Source organism: Lepidochelys kempii, chromosome 1, assembly GCF_965140285.1.
Source record: "Lepidochelys kempii isolate rLepKem1 chromosome 1, rLepKem1.hap1, whole genome shotgun sequence".
NCBI lineage: Eukaryota > Metazoa > Chordata > Testudines > Cheloniidae > Lepidochelys > Lepidochelys kempii.
In genome coordinates, this window is record NC_136380.1 from 64,322,504 (window position 1) to 64,343,796 (window position 21,293).

Genomic DNA, 21,293 nt, shown 5'->3' on the forward strand with positions numbered 1-21,293 from the left:
TCTGGCTATGTGTTCAGGGGTCTGGTGACCACCAGAGAGAATCCCGTGGATGTGAGGTCTTAGGCCAGTCTATTAGAGACACTGGTGTGGGATGCACTACATGCCAGCAAGATTTTCCCATTAGATATGACTTGTACAAGTGGATTTACTCCAGTGAATCTATCTTAACTCTTGCACCTGAAGTTGGCTCTAAATTGCATGTCATGTGCATTCCACCTCCCTAGTCCTCCTGGATTTACATTGTATCAATCAATTAGATGAGTGGGGGAAATCTTTTCCCTCTTAAACTATCTGTTCTTACATTTGTATGTTGAGTAACTTTTATGCTAGGGAATGAATTCTCCTCAGTTCGTCTCTCTCTCTCTCTCTCTCTGTTTTTCTTTATCTTGCATTATTTAATTTGTTTCGTATATTGTTAAACACTGCTTAACTTGGTTTGTAGCTTCAAGACCTTTGTAGGATTTTTCTCCCCTTTTTTGCGTTTTCGAAGTTTCAGAAGTAAATCGCTATGAATAAACTTGTTTCTGTCACCTGTCAGCTAGTGTTTGCAACATCACTATTCATCTCCAGATCAGTGACTGTGATGTTTCACAACACTAGATTATAACCACACCCAATGAACCAGTAAATAGATTTTTATCATTTCCCTGCCAGCAGGCTGAAATTAGTGGGGAACATGTCTCATCTTTTCCTCAGTAGTAATCAGAACCTGTATTTTTTCAGCAGTATTTCCTCTTAGCCAATATTGCTCAATAGTCTTGTTTTTTAAAAGTAGTAGCTTCAGAAAGACTCTTGATAGGGCACCACTCACAGACTTGTGCAGTAGCACAAGAAGTATAGTAGAAATGGCAAAATTATTAATAGAGCAAAACATAACAGAAAACAGAGCAGTCTAGAAAAATTCTAGCTGCCTGGGTTTTGGCTGAGTAGTTTGGGAGGTGGGGTTTGTTGAATGAGTAAAATGTCATTATCTTTTCAGTACTATTTGCAGTAAAGGTGGTCAAATAAATTTTTAGTCAGGGCTGGTAGACTTCTGTGTCTAAATCAGCCTTGTTAAATTGGCTGGTTCCCTGGCCAGGAACAAAAACTACTTGCCCATCTTTACTGTAAACATCAACACATGCAGTTCCATACAAAACACACTGCATGAACATGCGCACCTACCTCACTCACTACTTGGTTGGCTCCCTCCCTCCCAGCATCCCACATTCCATCTTTCTCTTCAGGTTCTCACAGTGCCCAGTGTAATATCTCAGCACTCCAGAAGGGCATTAAGCAATGAGGCTTTTGCAGTGTGGTTCTTTCTCCCTTTTGTGACTTAGTCAAATACACCCCAATTCACTGTCATTCATTCCTCTCCCCACTCTGTTACTGCTCATCATCCTGACTTGATCACCGCTCCATTAACTCATAATTGGTCATCTCCATCCTTTAAACTTCCCTTCTTTCTTCCATTCATGGATTATTTTCTGCCTCAACAAATCTATTAACCAAGGGTCAGTTTGGGGAAAAAAGATGATGGAATTCTTTCAAGTTCTGCCCATAAAATATGCTCTGCCTATGTATGTCACTAAAATGGATGCTGCTCACAGTAGATTGTGTAGATATGCAAAATGTAATCATGTGGCACTTAGAGCCTCTTGATTGGGGAAGAATATAAGTCATGGTGTCTCCCAAGGGCTACCCACTTTTAGTATCAAAATGAGCTGTTACAGTGCACATATGTACCCTCCTTGTTTCTTGAGGAATGTAATTTAACAACATTAGCGTCTTAAATTATCATTGCTGCGTGTTATGGTTAACATCTCACTGAAATGAACAGAATAGTTCGTTCTTCAAAGATATTGTTCCAGGCTCTCTGTGGTCTTATCTTTGTATGGGTAACACTCAGCTGAGTTTTTCTTTGCAAGCATAACAACTAGGAGATTTATTATTTTATTTTAAATGGAAGCTGAAATTCTGGAGAATAAAGTAGTAGCTTCAGAGAAGAGCTAGTATGATGTATAAGAACATAAGAGCAGCCATATTGAGTCAGACCAAAGATCCATCAAGCCCAGTATTCTTTCTTCCATCAGTGGCCAATGCCAGGTGCCCCAAAGGGAATGAACCTAAAAGGTGACCATCAAGTGATCCATCCCCTGTCACACATTCCCACCTCCTGGCAAATAGAGGCTAGGGACACCATCCCTGCCCATCCTGGCTAATAGCCATTGATGGACCTATCCTCCATGAACTTATCTAGTTCTTATTTGAACCCTGTTATAGTCTAGGCCTTCACAACATCCTCTGACAAGGAGTTCCACAGGTTGACTGTGCGTTTGTGGGGAAAAAAAATAGTTCTGTTTGTTTTAAATCTGCTGCCTATTAATTTCATTTGGTGGCTCCTAATTCTTGTGTTATGATAAGGAGTAAATAACACTTCCTTATTTACTTTCTCCACATCAGTCATGATTTTATAGACGTCTATCATATCTCTCCTTAGTCATCTCTTTTCCAAGTTGAAAAATCCCAATCTTATTAATCTCTTCTCATATGGAAGCCGTTCCACACCCGTAATAATTTTTGTTGCCCTTTTCTGAACCTTTTGCAATTCCAGTATATCTTTTTTTGAGATGGGGTGACCACATCTGCACACAGTATTCAAGATGTGAGCATACCACAGATTTATATAGAGGCAATATGATATTTTCTGTGTTATTATCTATCCCTTTCTTAATGATTCCCAACATTCTGTTTGCTTTTTTGACTACTGCTGCCCATTGAGTGGATGTTTTTCAGAGAATTATCCACGACTCCAAGATCTCTTTCCTAAGTAGGAACAGCTAATTTAGACCCCATTATTTTATACGTATTATTGGGATTATGTTTTTCAATGTGCATTACTTTGCATTTATGGCCACAGATTGGATGTTTTGGAGCCCAGATGTTAACTTCAACAGCTTTCAAAGCTGCAGTGACTGCCGTAACCCTTCCATCTCAGTGGGGTCTCCTACCCCTGAGGGAATTCTGTGCCAAAAAATAATAATTCTGCACACAGTATTTGAAAATTCTGCATTTTGTTGTCAAAATAACACAATATAATGATGCTGGTTTCAATTATTTTGCTAATTTATTTCAAAATATCTGTCAGCAAGTACATCATCTGTAACAATACAGCCCCAAAAAGAAAAAAAGATTCTGGTAAATTTTTTTTTTGACAAATAGATTCCTTAGTAGGCATATTAATACAGAACTTTGTGTAATTCATTTTAATTACAGTACAGAATTGTATTTCCTGCATATGTCAAGCAGTGCAAAGTTAGGGGAAGTTAGGGGTAACGGAGGAGCTGCAGGAGAGGGAAGGAGCCTAGAAGTGAACCTGGAGGGTGTTGGGTGTGAGAAGGTTTTTTGCAGGGCAGGAATTGTTAGAGAGTTGGGAAGCCTCCCTCATGCGGACCCTGTCTGACCCCAAGCCTCTCCCATTCAGTCAGGCACGTCTGCCCTGTCCCTGCACTCCCCATCCCTGTGGATCTCTGCAAACCCCCTCCCCAGGCTCAACGCTCTCACCCCACTAGCTCCTGAGTCCATGCCGTCTGTTCCCCCCACTAGCCATTCTGAACCCCAATCTGTGACCCCCACAGCAGCCCTGTACGTCCCACTCTGTCCTAACCTGGATCCGCAGGTAGGGTTCTGTGATGAACTTCTATTCCTTGGGAAATTCTGCAGCACTGGGCAAAGAATTTTATATTTTCTCACATAAAATACAGAGGCAAAAGCAAAAACTGCAGCATTCCTTAGGCAAAATATTTTTTGTGCAGGAAAATACAAAATTATGCAAGACAGAGGAATTCTGCATGTTCGCAGATGTGCAGAATTCCCCCAGGAGTAGTCTCCTCAGGGTGGTAGCAGCTGCCTCAGTGCCTTACTCTCTGTCAGATTTTAAGTCTTTTCCTGATGGCATGTGCCAGCACCTTTCCTCTGAGCTGTTCCATTTGCAGTGCCACATCCCTCATCTCCATGGAGGTGCTTGCTGGGGGCTCTTGAAATGTGGTCACTAGAGTTTACCTTGAGTTAGCTGGCATGAACTGTAGCATTTTCACTTCGTGAAAGATAGTGAGGGTGCATCCCCAAATGTTCCTTCCAAGACACATCACTTTGTGGTTTTCTGTACAAATGGTAAAGGTTTACAAAAAAGTGTGTAGGCAAGTCCATAGGGAAGGAGCCACTGGCACTGCTTCCCTCCCTCAAAGGAGAGAAGGCTATGTCGAGGGGTGGAACTGCTTGAGTGGAGACTGGCTGCAATGGCCTGAGGCAGGGCTTGCCCAGAGAATCTTCTGGGCTCAGCCACCTAAGCCTGACACAGAGTGATTGAGTTGAGAGGGTTCAACAAGGGCCGTTGTAGATGCTTGCTCACTTGCTTTGTTTCTGAATGGAGAAAAAGTGAGTAGAACTCCGTCTACTGGCAAAGAATGCAGTAGCAGTAGCTGCTCCCACAGTGCTGGCCCAACAGCTGCAGTGTCAGTTAAATTAAGTTCACATTTTGGATGGATTTAAATTTATTTTACTTACTATGTATGTATGAGGAGAGAAGGTAGGTGCTGATGGGTTTCAACTGGAGTCAAGTCCAGTTTTCTGTGCTGGAAGGACAGTAGTCCTCCTTGCCTTTCCCCTCCAAATTAATAATTTTAAGTACCCTGTGTTGCAAAACACTCATTCAGTAATAGATCTGGGAACATTCTAACATTTTCCTGTTTTCTAATTTTAATAGGACTTTACAGACCCCAGCCCAAGTTCCAGTGGTTGTTTCACCTGGAAACCAGCAGTTGCATACTGTAACACTCCAGACAGTGCCTCTTACAACAGTGATAGCCAGCACAGATCCAGCATCAGCAACAACATCCCAAAAATTTATTCTCCAAGCCATTCCTACTTCGCAGCCAATGACAGTACTTAAAGAAAATGTCATGCTGCAGTCTCAGAAGCCAGTCTCCTCTTCTTCATCTATTGTCTTTAGCCCAGCCCAAGTTCAACAGGTTCTCACCAGCAATGTGCAGACCATTTGTAATGGAACAGTCAACATGGCTTCATCTTCATCCTTCAGTGCTACTACTCCTGTGGTAACTTTTTCACCGAGCAGTTCACAGATGGTTGCTCATCCATCTGGCACAGTGATCACTTCAGTTATCAAAGCACCAGAAACCAAACAGACTGTTATACAAGAAATGATGAAAGAGGAGGTAGAAGAGGACACAACAGATGATACTGAGCAGTCAGAGCAGAGGTTCCAGCAGCAGCCTTTTGTGATGGTGGTATCCAATTCAAATGGATTTCCATCTAACATGCAAGTGAAACAGGAAAGTGAACAGTTGGAATCCAATTTATATTAATAAACAAAAAAATCCCTGTGGATGATTATTTTCATAAATGTGATGGGACCTTTACAGTTGTGTGTATATATATGATTTGATTCTGAAGCAGATGTTACAAAGCTACTTAATTTCTACAGTTAATTGTTAGAAGTCATGCATTAGAATGAGTTTTGATTTTCTGTTAATTGCTAAATGTTATAAAAATATAAAATTATGTAGTGCTCATTTTTCAAAACACAAGCATGAAGGAACATGCATTTTATACTATGAAGACTTCGCTGATTTTTTTGTCAAAAGTTCCAAATTTCTTACATATTATGCATTTTCAGTTTTGCTAATTTACATTGCAATACCATATTATAACATTTTCTATTTAATCTGTAAATGTGTCATTTAATTTTTAAAACAACCGTTACTTTCTACAGAACAGCATTTTCATTCCATGTGTGTGAATCTTACCAAGTTTACCAAATACTTATTGCATACCAATGAACTATGTCAGATTTTACTTTGAATAATGGATAGTGGCAACCAAGCTTCCTCTTGTTGCATTTTTGCAGCACAGTCGTTTGGGTGTGCAAAATAAAAATACACTCCCATTAAGAGAATACATAAAGCATTTACATATACCAATAATGGACAATGCCAGATCTATATGTTTTTATATACACACATCAAATATACTTAATTACAGAAACTAGTGGCATTGCTACGGGTGCAATTATTTCATACTATTTTGTGGCTATGAAGTTAAACAATCTTGCTTTCTATTTCAGATTATTTTGTATGGGGGAAAAGTGAAATGTATACAATTTATGCAAGTGTGGTGAGATAAATACTTTTGAGACTCTTTTTCAATTGTAAATAATGTACATTTAATTTCACAAAAAAGTTTTTCAGCTAATTTGTTTCCATAGAGCAATTTTTGATAGATACAAATAAGATCACTATGTTTAGAGATCTAATGTTATATGTATTCATATTACAGAGTGAATTTGTATTTAAAGACAAATTTTTAAATGACGGAACCCTGCTGAACCTGGGTTCTTTGTCTTTTGTATTTTTAATTGGTTTATTATGAAAATAAATCAAGTGGAAATTTTTTTCTGTATTTACTTTAGAGTTTTCTTACCAATACATGAATATAGTGTTTCTGGCAATCTGAACTGTATTGAGAAATAGAGCAATATGATTAATTAGTGATGGTCTGTGATTTGGAACACATTAGCAGATGAGCAGTTTACGAAACAGTTCAGGAGAACTCAGGATGAGAAACTGATTCTCAAGCTGTTTGTCTGAGGATGTGACAGCACTATGCAGTACTGCTGTAGGAAAAGGTGAACTTCAGCAGTTAAGGTGAAGAATGAGCTAAGTTCAGAAATATGTGCTAAACAGGTCCATTGATGTGGCATTGGGCACAGATGGTTTAAACTTTGTCCCCTTACACTCACCTGTGAAAGCCTCTGTCAATCCACAAATGCATAATTCTGGGACATCACTGATACTACAGATTGCATAGGACTTCTGGGATCAGTGATACCACAACATGTTTCATTCTGGATTGTCTTAATAGAACACAGAAGTACTGGATGATTTCGCAAAGTATATGGGGAGGAGAAAGGGTGCTTAAAAACACATTATCCTAATATCTCTTCTTGGGAACTTCAAAGAAACATTTTCTAGGCTTAATTCAGTTTTAATTTTAGTTCGCAGTTCTTTAAAGTTCAATTGGTTTCCATAGCAAACCCCTTTACCAAGGAGGTATAGCTCTTGGCCATTTTAATTTACATCAGAGTGAAAGTTTGACAGAATTTGTATACTATTTGAATTTTAATTATCTTGTGTTAAACAAATCCGAAGTATTTTGAGAAGTTTTGTGTATTTTTGCAAAAAAGTTCATAACATGGAGTATTGCAAGTTCTTTCAGGGAGGGAAATACTTAAAATTAATAAAATTCTACTAATTATATTATGCATAATGTGAAAACCAGGTAAAAAGCTCATGGATTCAGAACTGAATATTCAGGATTGTTAATGGTTTGGTTCAAAAAATTAAAATCCATCCTCTCATTGGATTTAGTACTCGATAGAATAATTCTAATACTTAACTGCTCCCATCAATCTATGTGGTTAAAAAGCACTTGTACATAAAATAAATCTTAGGAAAACATTGCTATTATAACTGAAACCTCTATGAATTATAGTATTAGCATAAATTTCATTTTTTTTTATAACGAAGTAGCAGCAGAAATGTGGTAGGCACTGTAACCGCACACACAATAGTCCCCATCCTGAAATCCTTACAGTGAAGGTGGACTAGGCACCTTACTGAAAATGGGGCTTTGATTGCTGATTGGGCCTGTATGCCACAATATAAATATTTAGTAATACAAGAAAAACTGAGGTGATATTTAAAAACCATTCCCTTCTGTGACTCAGTCACCTTGTTATCTCCTGCCTCCAGCAAGAGGAAGGTTTGTTTGTGCTTGACTGGATGCCGGCTTCCTGATACAGTACTCCCAGTCTGTTAGCTACCCAAACGATCTCCTCAGGGCCTGCCAGTCCAAACTTTCATGGATTCCAAGGCCAGAAGGGACCATTGTGCTCATCTAGCCTGATCTCTTGTATAACACAGGCCACAGAACTTCCCCAAAAATAATTCCCAGAGCAGATCTTTTAGAAATGCATCCAATCTTGATTATAAAAAGGTTAATGATTGAAAATCCACCAAAATCCTGGATAAATTGTTCTAATGGTGAATTAACATGTCAAAAATTTAGTTTATTTCCAGTTGAAATTAATCTAGCTACAACTTTCAGCCACTGCATTGTTATACCTTTATCTCCTAGATTGAAGCGCTGATTATTAAATATTTGTTCTCCATGTAGATACTTCTAATCAAATCACCCCTTAACCTTCGCTTTGTTAAGATACATAGACTGAGCTGCTTCACTGTAAGGAATGTTTTCTAATCCTTTAATCATTCTGTGACTCTTCTCTGAACCCTCTCCAATTTATCGATATCCTTTTTGAATTGAGGGCACCAGAACTGGACACAATATTCCAGTGGTGATCATATCAGTGCTAAATACAGAGGTAAAATAACCTAATTCCTATTAGAGATTCACCTTTTTATGCTTCCAGGATTGCATTAGCTCTTTTGGCCACAGTGTGATATTGTTTCAGAGTAACAGCCGTGTTAGTCTGTATTCGCAAAAAGAAAAGGAGGACTTGTGGCACCTTAGAGACTAACCAATTTATTAGAGCATAAGCTTTCGTGAGCTACAGCTCACTTCCTCAGATGCTGCAGTTTCCACGATATGCATCTGAGGAAGTGAGCTGTAGCTCACGAAAGCTTATGCTCTAATAAATTGGTTAGTCTCTAAGGTGCCACAAGTCCTCCTTTTCTTAGTGTGATATTGGAAGCTCATATTCAGCTGATTATTTACCACAACTCCCAAATCTTTTTCAGCTTCCCAGGAGAGAGTCCCCCATTCTGTAAGTATGACCTACTTTCTTTGTTTCTAGATGTATACATTTAACCATATTAAAATGCATATTGTTTACTTCCACCCAGTTTACCAGTGGAGCCAGATTGCTCTGAATCAGTGACCTGTCCTCTTCATTATTTCTCTTTCCCCAATTTTTGTGTCATCTGCAAACTTTATCTGTGATATTTTTGTTTTGCCTTCGCCTTGCAGGTTAACAGTAGGTATACCACAGCCCCCAAGCTCCTCTGAAAGCATCCCCCTGTAGTATCTAGCACCAGTCACTGGACGTTCTCAGAAATTACACACACCTTGACTCGTACAACTCAGGATGAGGTCCTTTATAACATCTTAGCACTGATATATATTTATAGAACAAATTTATTATCAAAGATTTAAGAGATACTGAGTTAAGCAAAATGATGGAAACAAACGGTTACATATAAAACAGAGTATAACACACTTCTTAGAGTGCAAACTTTAACAGGCTAAAATCCTTGTCTAAAGTAGTTTCTCATGTAAGGCAATCTCCAAGCTTCACTAACCAAGATGCTTGGGATCCACTTTTCATGAATGCAAAAAGTTTTGTCCTTTTTGCTCTCTCAGTGATGGATAAGAAAATATCGTTTTGCTGCTTCTTGTATTTCCCAAAACTCATGGTTTTGTCCCTAGAGTCAGGATGACCCCCATGGTTCCTGCCCTAGTGTTCTTGCTCTAAGTTGTCTTCACATACTTGCACTGACTCCATATGCAAAATGAGCTCCCACTGTGTCTGCTTACAATGCTTAATTGACACATGAACCTATGCAGACAGGTACATACCTTTGGCAAAACTTGTTTGTCAACCCTGCCTCGGACACAGATTCTAAAATATATTTTCAGTACATACACACAACTCCTTAAATATCATCTGTATATACATCACACAACGATTGAGGATCAGTGTGATGCTGCCTTTCATTTAAGATCTCACATAGCATACGGTTTTCATAGTATTTATCTATAATGTCAGGTGCTGTTACACAGAACAATGAACCTTTTCCAAGCGGATACCCACGGGCCTTTGTGTCACACCCTCCCACTTCCCATATATATCCTAGTGCCCCAATCTGCTTGTTCCCCTATTCTGCTCACTCTTTTGCTTCAGTACACTGAACTCTTCTTGCCCCTGCAGTGATAGACAGGAAAATCACACAGCAGGCCTTGAATTGTGACTACTAGGGCCAGATGTTGAACTCTCTCTTTTCCCCCCGCCCACTACCATCTTGCTGCAGCCTTCCTTAGTTGCGTCCATGGCACTGGCAATCAGAATGAATGATGCCAACTTCAAGCTGTAATCAGGTGATAAAACCAAGCAACCACTGATGCGGCAGCATTATTCTTCCAAGAGGGTTAACACCTTTGTAATTGCTGGTAACTGCACCCTTTAGGCCCTGTGTCTTACCCACAAAGGCCCTACCCTGTTGCTCCTTCCTTCCCCCCTCACTGGATTGTCTCAAGGCGCCTGCCTGCCTGCAGGTAGGAGGCAGTCTCAGCTGAGTAGAGGCTGGCACGGGTTAATGACACTATGCCTCCCCCTGGTAACTGGACTTTCGGTTCTGCTGCCATTTAGGGTTCCCAGCTCCCCTTTTTGAGCAGATTTTCCAGTTGAAAACCGAGCACCTGGCAACCCTAAATGGCACCAGGACCAAGGTGCCACAAGTCCTCCTTTTCTTTTTGCAAATACAGACTAACACGGCTGTTACTCAAAAACCAGCTGGGTGCTAACCCTGTGTTCCCCACATGCCAGGGGAACAGCCAGGAAAGGAGGCCCGCCCCCCCGCAGTGGCGGTCTGGGCCTCTCTGCTGTTGCTGCCTGGGGAAGACCCAAAGCGCTGGGGAGGAATGGGGATGGTCTGAATTACCGCGGCTCTGACAGGTGGGGGTGGGGGGAAGGAGCAGTATGAACAGCAGCAGCCACCCCCCCCCCCCGCGGGCGGGCCCGCCTGCTGCTGCTGAAGAAGAGGGGCTGGTTATTTCACAACCGCAGCTGCTCCTGGCTAAATTCACAGGAGCGCACCCTTCCGCCCAGCAGGAGAAAGAGCAGCTGGCTCCGCTCCCGGGGAGGAACCCCGCCCGGGGGGCAGCCTCTCCAGCCCGGACCGAGTCTGGAGCAGCAGACCCCAGGCAGCGCCCCTTTGCCGGCGGGAACCCGGCCTAGGCCGCAGGAAGAAGAGAAGGGGGGGCAGAGTTTGGGGGTGCGGAGGTGCTAGCAGCGACGACAGCCCTGGGCGGGAAGCCCCTGCACCCAAGCGCCTCTTTCCCCAGGGTTAAATCTGCGGCCTTCCCGTGCCAGGCCCGCTCCCGCCCGCCTCCCACGCTGCAGCGGACGGACAGGTTGCAGCAGCCGGAGGCCTGGCTGGCCAGGGGCTGGGGTCCCGCTGCCGAGCCGGGAGCCAGCAGGGCCCGGGAGCGGGGCGGGCGGGACGTCTGCCCCCAGCCCCGCGGAGGCTCGGTGAGCGTTGCCATGCCAGCCCCAACGGGGCGGGGCAGGAGCCGGCTGCGCGCGCCACGCTCCCAGTCCTCCCGCGCTAGGGGGCACGAGGGAGGATCCTGTCCGCAGGGGCGTTCGCCTCGCTCGCTAGCAACCAACGAGCGGCAGCGACGGGGGGGCGCCGACCGCCTCGGCCTCCCTTCGTCACGTGGGGCTGGCCCGCGGCGGTTACTGGACGCAGGAGAGTGACGTCACTCCACCCCCTTCGGTCCCCTCAGTCGCTGTGCGCGCGCGCGTGCGCCGCGGGACTGCGGGCGGGTTCGTGGCTCCGCTCTCACAGCGGCCAGCATCATGGCGGCGGCCCTGGACCCGGCCCGTCCGCGGTGAGTCTCCCCTTTCCCCCGCCTCGCGGCCCCGGCCGGAGCCGCCGCCGCCGCGGCCCCCCTCTAACCGCGCGCCGCTGTGTTGTTCTCTCGCCAGGTTCCCGGACGGTGACGTCGAGCAGGACCCCGGGGCGGCGGCGCAGGTGAGAGGCCGGGCGCGGCGATGGGCGGGAGGGCGACTGACAGGGGCCCGCGGGGCGGGGCAGCGGCCTGGGCATCTCCTGTGCCCTGAGCCTCGCCCGCGCTGCCCTAGCAGGGACCACCCCTGTCCTCAGCGGGAGTTGGACCCGCGTGTTGGCTTGTCCCGAGCTAGGGCCTCGGCTGGTCGCTCGGCCACGTGTGTCACACCTGCAGACACACGTGGCCGAGCCACCAGCCGAGGCCCTAGCTCGGGGGGGCGCCTGATGCAGCTCAGGGCTTGTCTACACTACCGTGGCGGGGTCGCTCTAGGAGACGCAGCTACCTGAATAGCGCAGCTGAAGTCGATGCGCTTAGGTCTACTTACTGCGGTCAGTCGACAGCTGGCGCTCTCCTGGTGACTCTGCTGGCGCTTCTCGTTCGGGTGGAGTACCGGCGTCGATGGGCGAGCGCTCAGCGACAAATCGACCCCCCGCTGGATCGATTGCTGCCCGCCGATCAGGTGGGTAGTGTAGACAAGGCCTCAGTAGTTAAGGCTATGTCCAATTTCTCTACTTAAAACATGTTAACATTAGCGTATGGTTAGCGTTTTTGTTGTGGCTCTTGTGAGAGCACCTCTGAGCCCTTTAGGAGCTAACAAACTGAGCCTCAAAGTCTCTGTAAGTATAACGCCCACAGACCCTGGTCGTCAGTGGGTGGGATTGAATGTGGGACTTCTGGAGCTTAGTGCATGAGCTAAAAGTCAACTGGCTGTGAGCTAAGGCTGTAGAGCAGACTCATTTTATTTCTCTCTCTCACTAGTCTCGTGGCCACTAGATGGGACACAACACCACACTTAGAAGGTGTGTGGGTTACACAAGGTAGAAAAGTGTCATAGAGCTGTGAAAATGGAGACACAGAGTCCTGAAGTGATTTTCCAGCAGCCTGGCTGAGTTGGTGTTAGGGCTGGAATAAGAATCCAGATTTCTTGACCTCATTTTCTCTCTAATACTAGACCATAATATCTCTCCTTGGGACTGTTTCTTATTATGGAGGCTGCCTCAAGTAGCTAGTTTCAGCACTAGCATTTTTGTAATGTGCTAACTAAGTGTGCTAAGAGCATTATGGGCAAGGATAAAAACAGGATCCCAGCTCTGAGTAGATTACAGTTTAAATAACATACAGATGAAGCATGTTTTGCAAGGAAAGATGCAGATTGACTGAGCAGAAAAGTTTTATGCATGACTTTAATCGTTTTTGTTTTCTCTTAGTCTACACCATAACTGTTTCTTTCAAAGGAGATACTTGGGTTAGGAATAAATTATTTTTGAAGAGAGGGTAGAACCATATCAGGCAGTAAAGGAATAGATTTCAGGTATAGTACTCCTGGGGGAATTCTGCGCCACTGCGCAATGCAGAATTTTGCAGAAATTAATGTTTTTTGCACAGAATTTCCTTTCCCCCACAGAAATGGGCTGCAGTGCTTCTTGCCGCTACTAGGGGCCACTGGACCCGGCAGAGCCTAGTTTGTGATAGAAGACACTGTCCTGGGGGAGGCGGGGAAGAGCTAGAAAGTTCCTGGCAGCTGCAGTTCCCAGCACACCCTCAAGGAAGGAGAGGTTTGGCGCACAGGAAACTCCACACAAGTGCCAAACTAGTTGAAACTGGTGTGATTATGTAGTTTATTTTGACAAACAAAATTTGCAGAATTTTAAAATATTGTGTGCAGATTTTTTAGTTTTTTGGCCCAGAATTCCCTCAGGAGTAGTATAGGGAGCAAAAGAGAAGATGAAAAACAAGTACTTAGGATACTGATATGAAATTGTACAATAATTTGAGGGCAAAGACGAAGGTTTTCAAGTGGGTGTCGAGGTAAGGAAGAACGACTGAAGGATTTGGAGAGGGGCTAGATGTAACTGGAATTGTGGGCCAAGATAAATGATGCTCTGGCAATCATTTCATTGAAAGGAATAAGTTTAGAGATTTGGGGCCCATGCAAAGATCTTAATAGTAAGAATGGAGTGGAAAAGATGAATTGTGGAGATGATTTCCACTTTTAAACTAAAGATGATCTATGGAAATATCACAAAATAGCCACACACATATCTGCAGCCTTTTCTGTGTGTGAGCCCAAGCTCTAAGTGTTTGTTACAGGTGAGTGCAATTATTAAGAATCATTTTGTTTAAAAGAAATTGTCAGTAGAATCTGATCTGATATTATACAAATGCCTTAGGTCAGGTTTCATTAATGTAGGACTAGAAGAGGCTATCTTACCTAAGCAAGTCTTTGTTAAAAGCCACTGCATTTTTTTTCAAGGTACACTGTTGTATCAAGACTGCATATTTGAAGTGGTGCTCTTAAATAGTCTGCAGTGGACTACTTAAATTAAAGTAAGAGCATACTTCAATGCCAAGATTTTAAAAAAAACAGCTACTATGTTCATTTTTAGACACTTCAGCTTGGGTCCAATATATTTGAAGGATCACATGTAAATATAGACTCAGGAACCTAACTTTAGGAACTTGGTTCTTAAAACCTTGGCCTAAAGTTATATGAAGAGATCATTCCTTTATTTTGAAGTTTTTAAATAGTTATCTCCTATCTGTGTGTTCCTAAATTGTGGAATTAGATGAGAATTCTTGTGGTGCACAGCCTATATTTTTTTCCTTAAAATTTACCAAATGCTTTGCAAATGTAAGTTGTGAAGATTTGATACAGCACCAAATCTGTTTGAGCTAAAATTATAACGGTTAGTAAAACAATATGCAAGTGTTCTTCATTTTAACTCTGGCAGCTAATCATGTATTTCCTTCGTTGTCACATGGCTGCCTTTTTAAAGCTAAGTACTTATATAGCAAAGGGGGCCATATTATCTGAATACCTGCCTCTAAAGCATTTGAAAACAAATAGCTATCTTTCTTACGAGCCTCCTGGAGAAAAGGCTTAATTAGTTAATTTCTTTATATTTATGCAGATGGTTTGTATGTGATGGTTTGTCATTTGTGAGGAACATACTGAAGAGAGAGCCATGTCAATTAAATAGATTTTGCATTTAGTTTTTGAAAATCTTGTGGTCGCTCTTCTGGGTTTGAGCTCTGTAGTGCACGTCTTTTTTTTTTTCTTTCTGTGAAAGACTTGCAGTGCTTGCAAGCCTCCAACTTCTGATCTATACTTTCAGTATTATGGTGGAATGTAGCAGCTATGGGAAGTCCATGTAGGTGGAGGGAGAGGCAGTTTCTCAAGAGACCAGAGCCAGTCCCATGGAGGGCTTTGACAGTCAGGACACACACACTGAATTGTAATTTCTGTTGGCTCTCCATTGAGTACAGGGAACGAAGCACCAGGGTGTTCTGTTCAGAATCATGTAGCTAACCAATCTGGCTGTTGCATTTTGTACTAGCTGGAGTTTTTTCCATGTATGCCTTCATTCTATCCTATCCCGGAAGGGCAGGAGGATGCCTCTTATCGTTATAAATGCTTTCATGACTGCTACTTTTGAATCTACTGAATTCTTAGAAGGGCATTCATGTAAGCAGATCAAATTCTGCTTTTTTTGTGTAACATGCTTGGTCTGTCCTTCTTTCTCCTAGCTCTCTTTGTTGAGGTACACCAGAGTTCACTGCCACCTGTGCTGCCAGGTGTGCATGTCCTCTGGACACTATTCCCTCCTGAGGCACTGTAGATAGTTCTTTAGAATTCATTTGTTCATTTAAATGCAGGTAGTCCATAGCAGAACGCACAACATAATCAGTAAAGAGCTAGTCTATTCTATGCATGGTACTGGATTCCATCCTCAGATCCGTGGTTGGGCTACTGGCTGTTTTAAGCCTGCGAAAGGAGCCTTGATCCACCTTTTGTTTATCAGTTTTCTGTTTTTTATTACAGGAGAAACGTGAGCAATTGGGCCCTCTCTGGCTGAAACTTCTAATACTGAATTTGTAGTTCTCTTTCACCCTCTTGTTTCTTCAGTTATATGGCTTGTCTAAACCTTAAATTGTAAGCTCTTTTGCACAAGGGCTACATCTTCCTCTGTGTTTGTCAGCACCTAGCATGATGAGGCCCTGATCCTAATTGTGTTCTTTGAGCACTGCAACAACACAAATACAGAAAAAACGTTGTTTCTGTTGGCGTGTATAGCATATGTTGTACTATTCTGCCATCTTCTTAATTTTCACATAGGAGAAATCTGGGTAATCAGTTTAAAAATGGAAGTTTATAACTGTACTCACCTGAGCAGCAACTGTTCAAGACTTAAATCTCCATCTCTATGCATTAGCTGAAAACAGTTGTCTGCCTCAAATTGTGATCTCTCTGTAGTTGCACTTCAAGTGGGTCTCTGGAGGGGAGAAAAAAAAAAAGAAAGAAATTGAAGGGATGGATGGTGGCTGACCCTGAGCAGGTGGGCAAGGTGAGACAGTGAGATGCAGTGCAGAGGTGTCAGGCACAGAGTGGCTGAGGAGTGCAAGCACTGTGCATTTCTAGTGCAGTAGTGGCTCTGGCCTCAAAGGACAGAGAGGTGGCATTACGGTGGGGCTGTTCCCCTACATCAAAGTGCACTGGCCAGAAGAGTTAGCTTGGTTCTGGAGGGTAGTGCATACCTCATTCTTTCCCAGGTTGGCAGAGCTGCTGTATTTCTTGGAAGCCCAGGAAGAATTCTTGTTAGCCAGGACGCGTTTTAGCTGGGGACTCCTACTGCATCTGATCTTGGTACAATCTCTATAGACCACTGACTGAACAGTTCTTAAGTACAGGTTTTAATATGGCATCACGTAATAACATAACAATGGCCATGCTGGGTCACACCAATGGTCCATTTAGCCCAGTGTCCTGTCTTCTGACAGTGGCAAGTGTCAGATGCTTCAGAGGGAATGAACAGAACAGGGCTATTTCTGAGTGATCCATTCCCTGTTGTCCACTTCTAGCAATCAGAGGTTTAGGGACATTCGGATCATGGGGTTGTGTCCCTGACCACCTTGGGTAATAGCCATTGATGGACCTGTCTTCCATCTACTTATCCAATGCTTTTTGAACCCAGGTATAGTTTTGGCTTTCACAACATCTCCTGGCAACAAGTTCCACAGGTTGTCTGTGTGCTGCATGAAGAAGTATTTCCTTATGTTTGGTTTAAACCTGCTGCCTGTTAATGTTCGATAGTGCCTCTGGTCATTTAAGAGCTGGCTTTTTAAACCCTTCTTGTCCCTGGGTTAGCCCTGCCCTATTGTCAAGAGATCTCAAAAGGGTTAGGAATCAAAGGAAAGCAGGCTAAAACCTCGTTAGTAAGATCTCAGCCTACCCAAAACAGACCACACTTTAACTTTCAAGCAAGCAAGCACACAAACTAACTCACCCCAAGGATCTCATTATCTCTCCTTCACCTGGAGAATTCCCTTGCAAAACTCCCGTTTACTACTCCTGTTTGCTATCTCCCTACTCCTGTTTGCTAGTTCATGTTTTGCACCAGTAGGAAGGAAATACTCATACCAGTGTAAATGCTACTAAAGATACCATATTGACAGGATTCCTACTCTTCAAAGAGTGTTTAGTGTGCATGGATACTGGTCTTTCTGTTCCTCAAGACTGAAGAACTTTGAGGGCTTTGAAAGCTTCTGCGTATTAATGCGCTAAGTAGCTGAGATGTGAGAGTAGGAATCCACTGAGGTAACTCAGGAAGTAGAATTACTGAGAATAACTATCCCTTATTTTAATAGTTTCAGAAAGCAGTACAAGACTTACCTTCTTTAGCCAAATGTCTACCTGGTAAGGTGTAAACCAGAGGCACCTATTTCGAAGTGCATATCTAGCATGGGGAGCAATTATTGCTGCTCATTTTGGGGATTTATAAATTGGTCTGTGCTGAGCACACATCGTGGAAATGGGTGTACTATAACTTATTTAAAACATGTTTGCTTTCTTTTTCACAAGTCATTTGAATAAACATATAAGGGTCAGGTTTCAGAGTAGCAGCTGTGTTAGTCTGTATTTGCAAAAAGAAAAGGAGTACTTGTGGCACCTTACAGACTCACCAATTTATTTGATAAATCTCCTCACTGTATTTTCCACTGAATGCATCCGATGAAGTGAGCTGTAGCTCATGAAAGCTTATGATCAAATAAATTGGTTAGTCTCTAAGGTGCCACAAGTCCTCCTTTTCTTTTTTGCATATAAGGATCAGTCAATCATATTTTGGACTTTGTTAGCTCTAAGGTAAAGGCTTTGGGGATCAAAATAGCCAGGCATTCCCGTGAGCTCAGGATATTTAGTTCTGGTGTAATTTCACTTAAAGCAAAATTGTGCTAATTGGTGGTTGGTTGATTATTTTTTTTTTCAAAAAGAAAAGGAGTACTTGTGGCACCTTAGAGACTAACCAATTTATTTGAGCATGAGCTTTCGTGAGCTACAGCTCACTTCATCAGATGTTTACCGTGGAAACTGCAGCAGACTTTATATACACACAGAAATCATGAAACAATACCTCCTCCCACCCCACTGTCCTGCTGGTAATAGCTTATCTAAAGTGATCAACAGGTGGGCCATTTCCAGCACAAATCCAGGTTTTCTCACCCTCCACCCCCCCACACAAATTCACTCTCCTGCTGGTGCTAGCCCATCCAAAGTGACAACTCTTTACATAATCAAGTCGGGCTATTTCCTGCATAGATCAAGGTTTTCTCACATCCCCCCCACCCCCATACACACACAAACTCACTCTCCTGCTGGTAATAGCTCATCTAAACTGACCATTCTCCAGGTTTAAATCCAAGTTAAACCAGAACATCTGGGGGGGGGGGGGTAGGAAAAAACAAGAGGAAACAGGCTACCTTGCATAATGACTTAGCCACTCCCAGTCTCTATTTAAGCCTAAATTAATAGTATCCAATTTGCAAATGAATTCCAATTCAGCAGTTTCTCGCTGGAGTCTGGATTTGAAGTTTTTTTGTTTTAAGATAGCGACCTTCATGTCTGTGATTGCGTGACCAGAGAGATTGAAGTGTTCTCCGACTGGTTTATGAATGTTATAATTCTTGACATCTGATTTGTGTCCATTTATTCTTTTACGTAGAGACTGTCCAGTTTGACCAATGTACATGGCAGAGGGGCATTGCTGGCACATGATGGCATAGATCACATTGGTGGATGTGCAGGTGAACGAGCCTCTGATAGTGTGGCTGATGTTATTAGGCCCTGTGATGGTGTCCCCTGAATAGATATGTGGGCACAATTGGCAACGGGCTTTGTTGCAAGGATAAGTTCCTGGGTTAGTGGTTCTGTTGTGTGGTATGTGGTTGTTGGTGAGTATTTGCTTCAGGTTGCGGGGCTGTCTGTAGGCAAGGACTGGCCTGTCTCCCAAGACTTGTGAGAGTGTTGGGTCATCCTTTAGGATAGGTTGTAGATCCTTAATAATGCGTTGGAGGGGTTTTAGTTGGGGGCTGAAGGTGACGGCTAGTGGCGTTCTGTTATTTTCTTTGTTAGGCCTGTCCTGTAGTAGGTAACTTCTGGGAACTCTTCTGGCTCTATCAATCTGTTTCTTTACTTCTGCAGGTGGGTATTGTAGTTGTAAGAAAGCTTGACAGAGATCTTGTAGGTGTTTGTCTCTGTCTGAGGGGTTGGAGCAAATGCGGTTGTATCGCAGAGCTTGGCTGTAGACGATGGATCGTGTGGTGTGGTCAGGGTGAAAGCTGGAGGCATGCAGGTAGGAATAGCGGTCAGTAGGTTTACGGTATAGGGTGGTGTTTATGTGGCCATTGTTTATTAGCACTGTAGTGTCCAGGAAGTGGATCTCTTGTGTGGACTGGACCAGGCTGAGGTTGGTGGTGGGATGGAAATTGTTGAAATCATGGTGGAATTCCTCAAGGGCTTCTTTTCCATGGGTCCAGATGATGAAGATGTCATCAATATAGCGCAAGTAGAGTAGGGGCTTTAGGGGACGAGAGCTGAGGAAGCGTTGTTCTAAATCAGCCATAAAAATGTTGGCATACTGTGGGGCCATGCGGGTACCCATAGCAGTGCCGCTGATCTGAAGGTATACATTGTCCCCAAATGTGAAATAGTTATGGGTAAGGACAAAGTCACAAAGTTCAGCCACCAGGTTAGCCGTGACATTATCGGGGATAGTGTTCTTGACGGCTTGTAGTCCATCTTTGTGTGGAATGTTGGTGTAGAGGGCTTCTACATCCATAGTAGCCAGGATGGTGTTATCAGGAAGATCACCGATGGATTGAAGTTTCCTCAGGAAGTCAGTGGTTCACCTACAAGATCTCTGTCAAGCTTTCTTACAACTACAATACCCACCTGCAGAAGTAAAGAAACAGATTGATAGAGCCAGAAGAGTTCCCAGAAGTTACCTACTACAGGACAGGCCTAACAAAGAAAATAACAGAACGCCACTAGCCGTCACCTTCAGCCCCCAACTAAAACCCCTCCAACGCATTATTAAGGATCTACAACCTATCCTAAAGGATGACCCAACACTCTCACAAGTCTTGGGAGACAGGCCAGTCCTTGCCTACAGACAGCCCCGCAACCTGAAGCAAATACTCACCAACAACCACATACCACACAACAGAACCACTAACCCAGGAACTTATCCTTGCAACAAAGCCCGTTGCCAATTGTGCCCACATATCTATTCAGGGGACACCATCACAGGGCCTAATAACATCAGCCACACTATCAGAGGCTCGTTCACCTGCACATCCACCAATGTGATCTATGCCATCATGTGCCAGCAATGCCCCTCTGCCATGTACATTGGTCAAACTGGACAGTCTCTACGTAAAAGAATAAATGGACACAAATCAGATGTCAAGAATTATAACATTCATAAACCAGTCGGAGAACACTTCAATCTCTCTGGTCACGCAATCACAGACATGAAGGTCGCTATCTTAAAACAAAAAAACTTCAAATCCAGACTCCAGCGAGAAACTGCTGAATTGGAATTCATTTGCAAATTGGATACTATTAATTTAGGCTTAAATAGAGACTGGGAGTGGCTAAGTCATTATGCAAGGTAGCCTATTTCCTCTTGTTTTTTCCTACCCCCCCCCCCCCAGATGTTCTGGTTTAACTTGGATTTAAACCTGGAGAATGGTCAGTTTAGATGAGCTATTACCAGCAGGAGAGTGAGTTTGTGTGTGTATGGGGGTGGGGGGGATGTGAGAAAACCTTGATCTATGCAGGAAATAGCCCGACTTGATTATGTAAAGAGTTGTCACTTTGGATGGGCTAGCACCAGCAGGAGAGTGAATTTGTGTGGGGGGGTGGAGGGTGAGAAAACCTGGATTTGTGCTGGAAATGGCCCACCTGTTGATCACTTTAGATAAGCTATTACCAGCAGGACAGTGGGGTGGGAGGAGGTATTGTTTCATGATTTCTGTGTGTATATAAAGTCTGCTGCAGTTTCCACGGTAAACATCTGATGAAGTGAGCTGTAGCTCACGAAAGCTCATGCTCAAATAAATTGGTTAGTCTCTAAGGTGCCACA

General features: G+C 43.4%; 2 protein-coding genes and 1 long non-coding RNA gene across 11 annotated transcripts in view; all 3 read left to right on the forward strand.

The window, feature by feature from the left end:
• ELF1 (E74 like ETS transcription factor 1) overlaps positions 1 to 6,451 on the forward strand; it is a 148,694-nt gene extending 142,243 nt beyond the window's left edge. For all 9 annotated transcript variants that reach the window (XM_073345903.2, XM_073345853.2, XM_073345923.2 and 6 more), the window contains one exon: positions 4,748 to 6,451. In XM_073345903.2, coding sequence (XP_073202004.1) covers positions 4,748 to 5,366 — 619 coding nt within the window. In that variant the 3' untranslated portion in view covers positions 5,367 to 6,451. The remainder of the gene's footprint in view (positions 1 to 4,747) is intronic.
• A 5,122-nt stretch (positions 6,452 to 11,573) lies between these two features.
• The window catches only part of SUGT1 (SGT1 assembly cochaperone of MIS12 kinetochore complex), a 53,049-nt gene continuing 43,329 nt past the window's right edge, over positions 11,574 to 21,293 (forward strand). The window contains exons 1-2 of the mRNA XM_073346032.2: positions 11,574 to 11,691; positions 11,789 to 11,834. Of these exons, the coding sequence (XP_073202133.1) occupies positions 11,660 to 11,691; positions 11,789 to 11,834 (78 nt within the window). The 5' untranslated portion in view covers positions 11,574 to 11,659. The remainder of the gene's footprint in view (positions 11,692 to 11,788; positions 11,835 to 21,293) is intronic.
• Positions 12,110 to 17,783, forward strand: LOC140911905 (uncharacterized). Its single transcript, XR_012159190.2, has 2 exons — positions 12,110 to 13,183; positions 13,571 to 17,783. It is a non-coding gene; the product is annotated as an uncharacterized LOC140911905 (long non-coding RNA).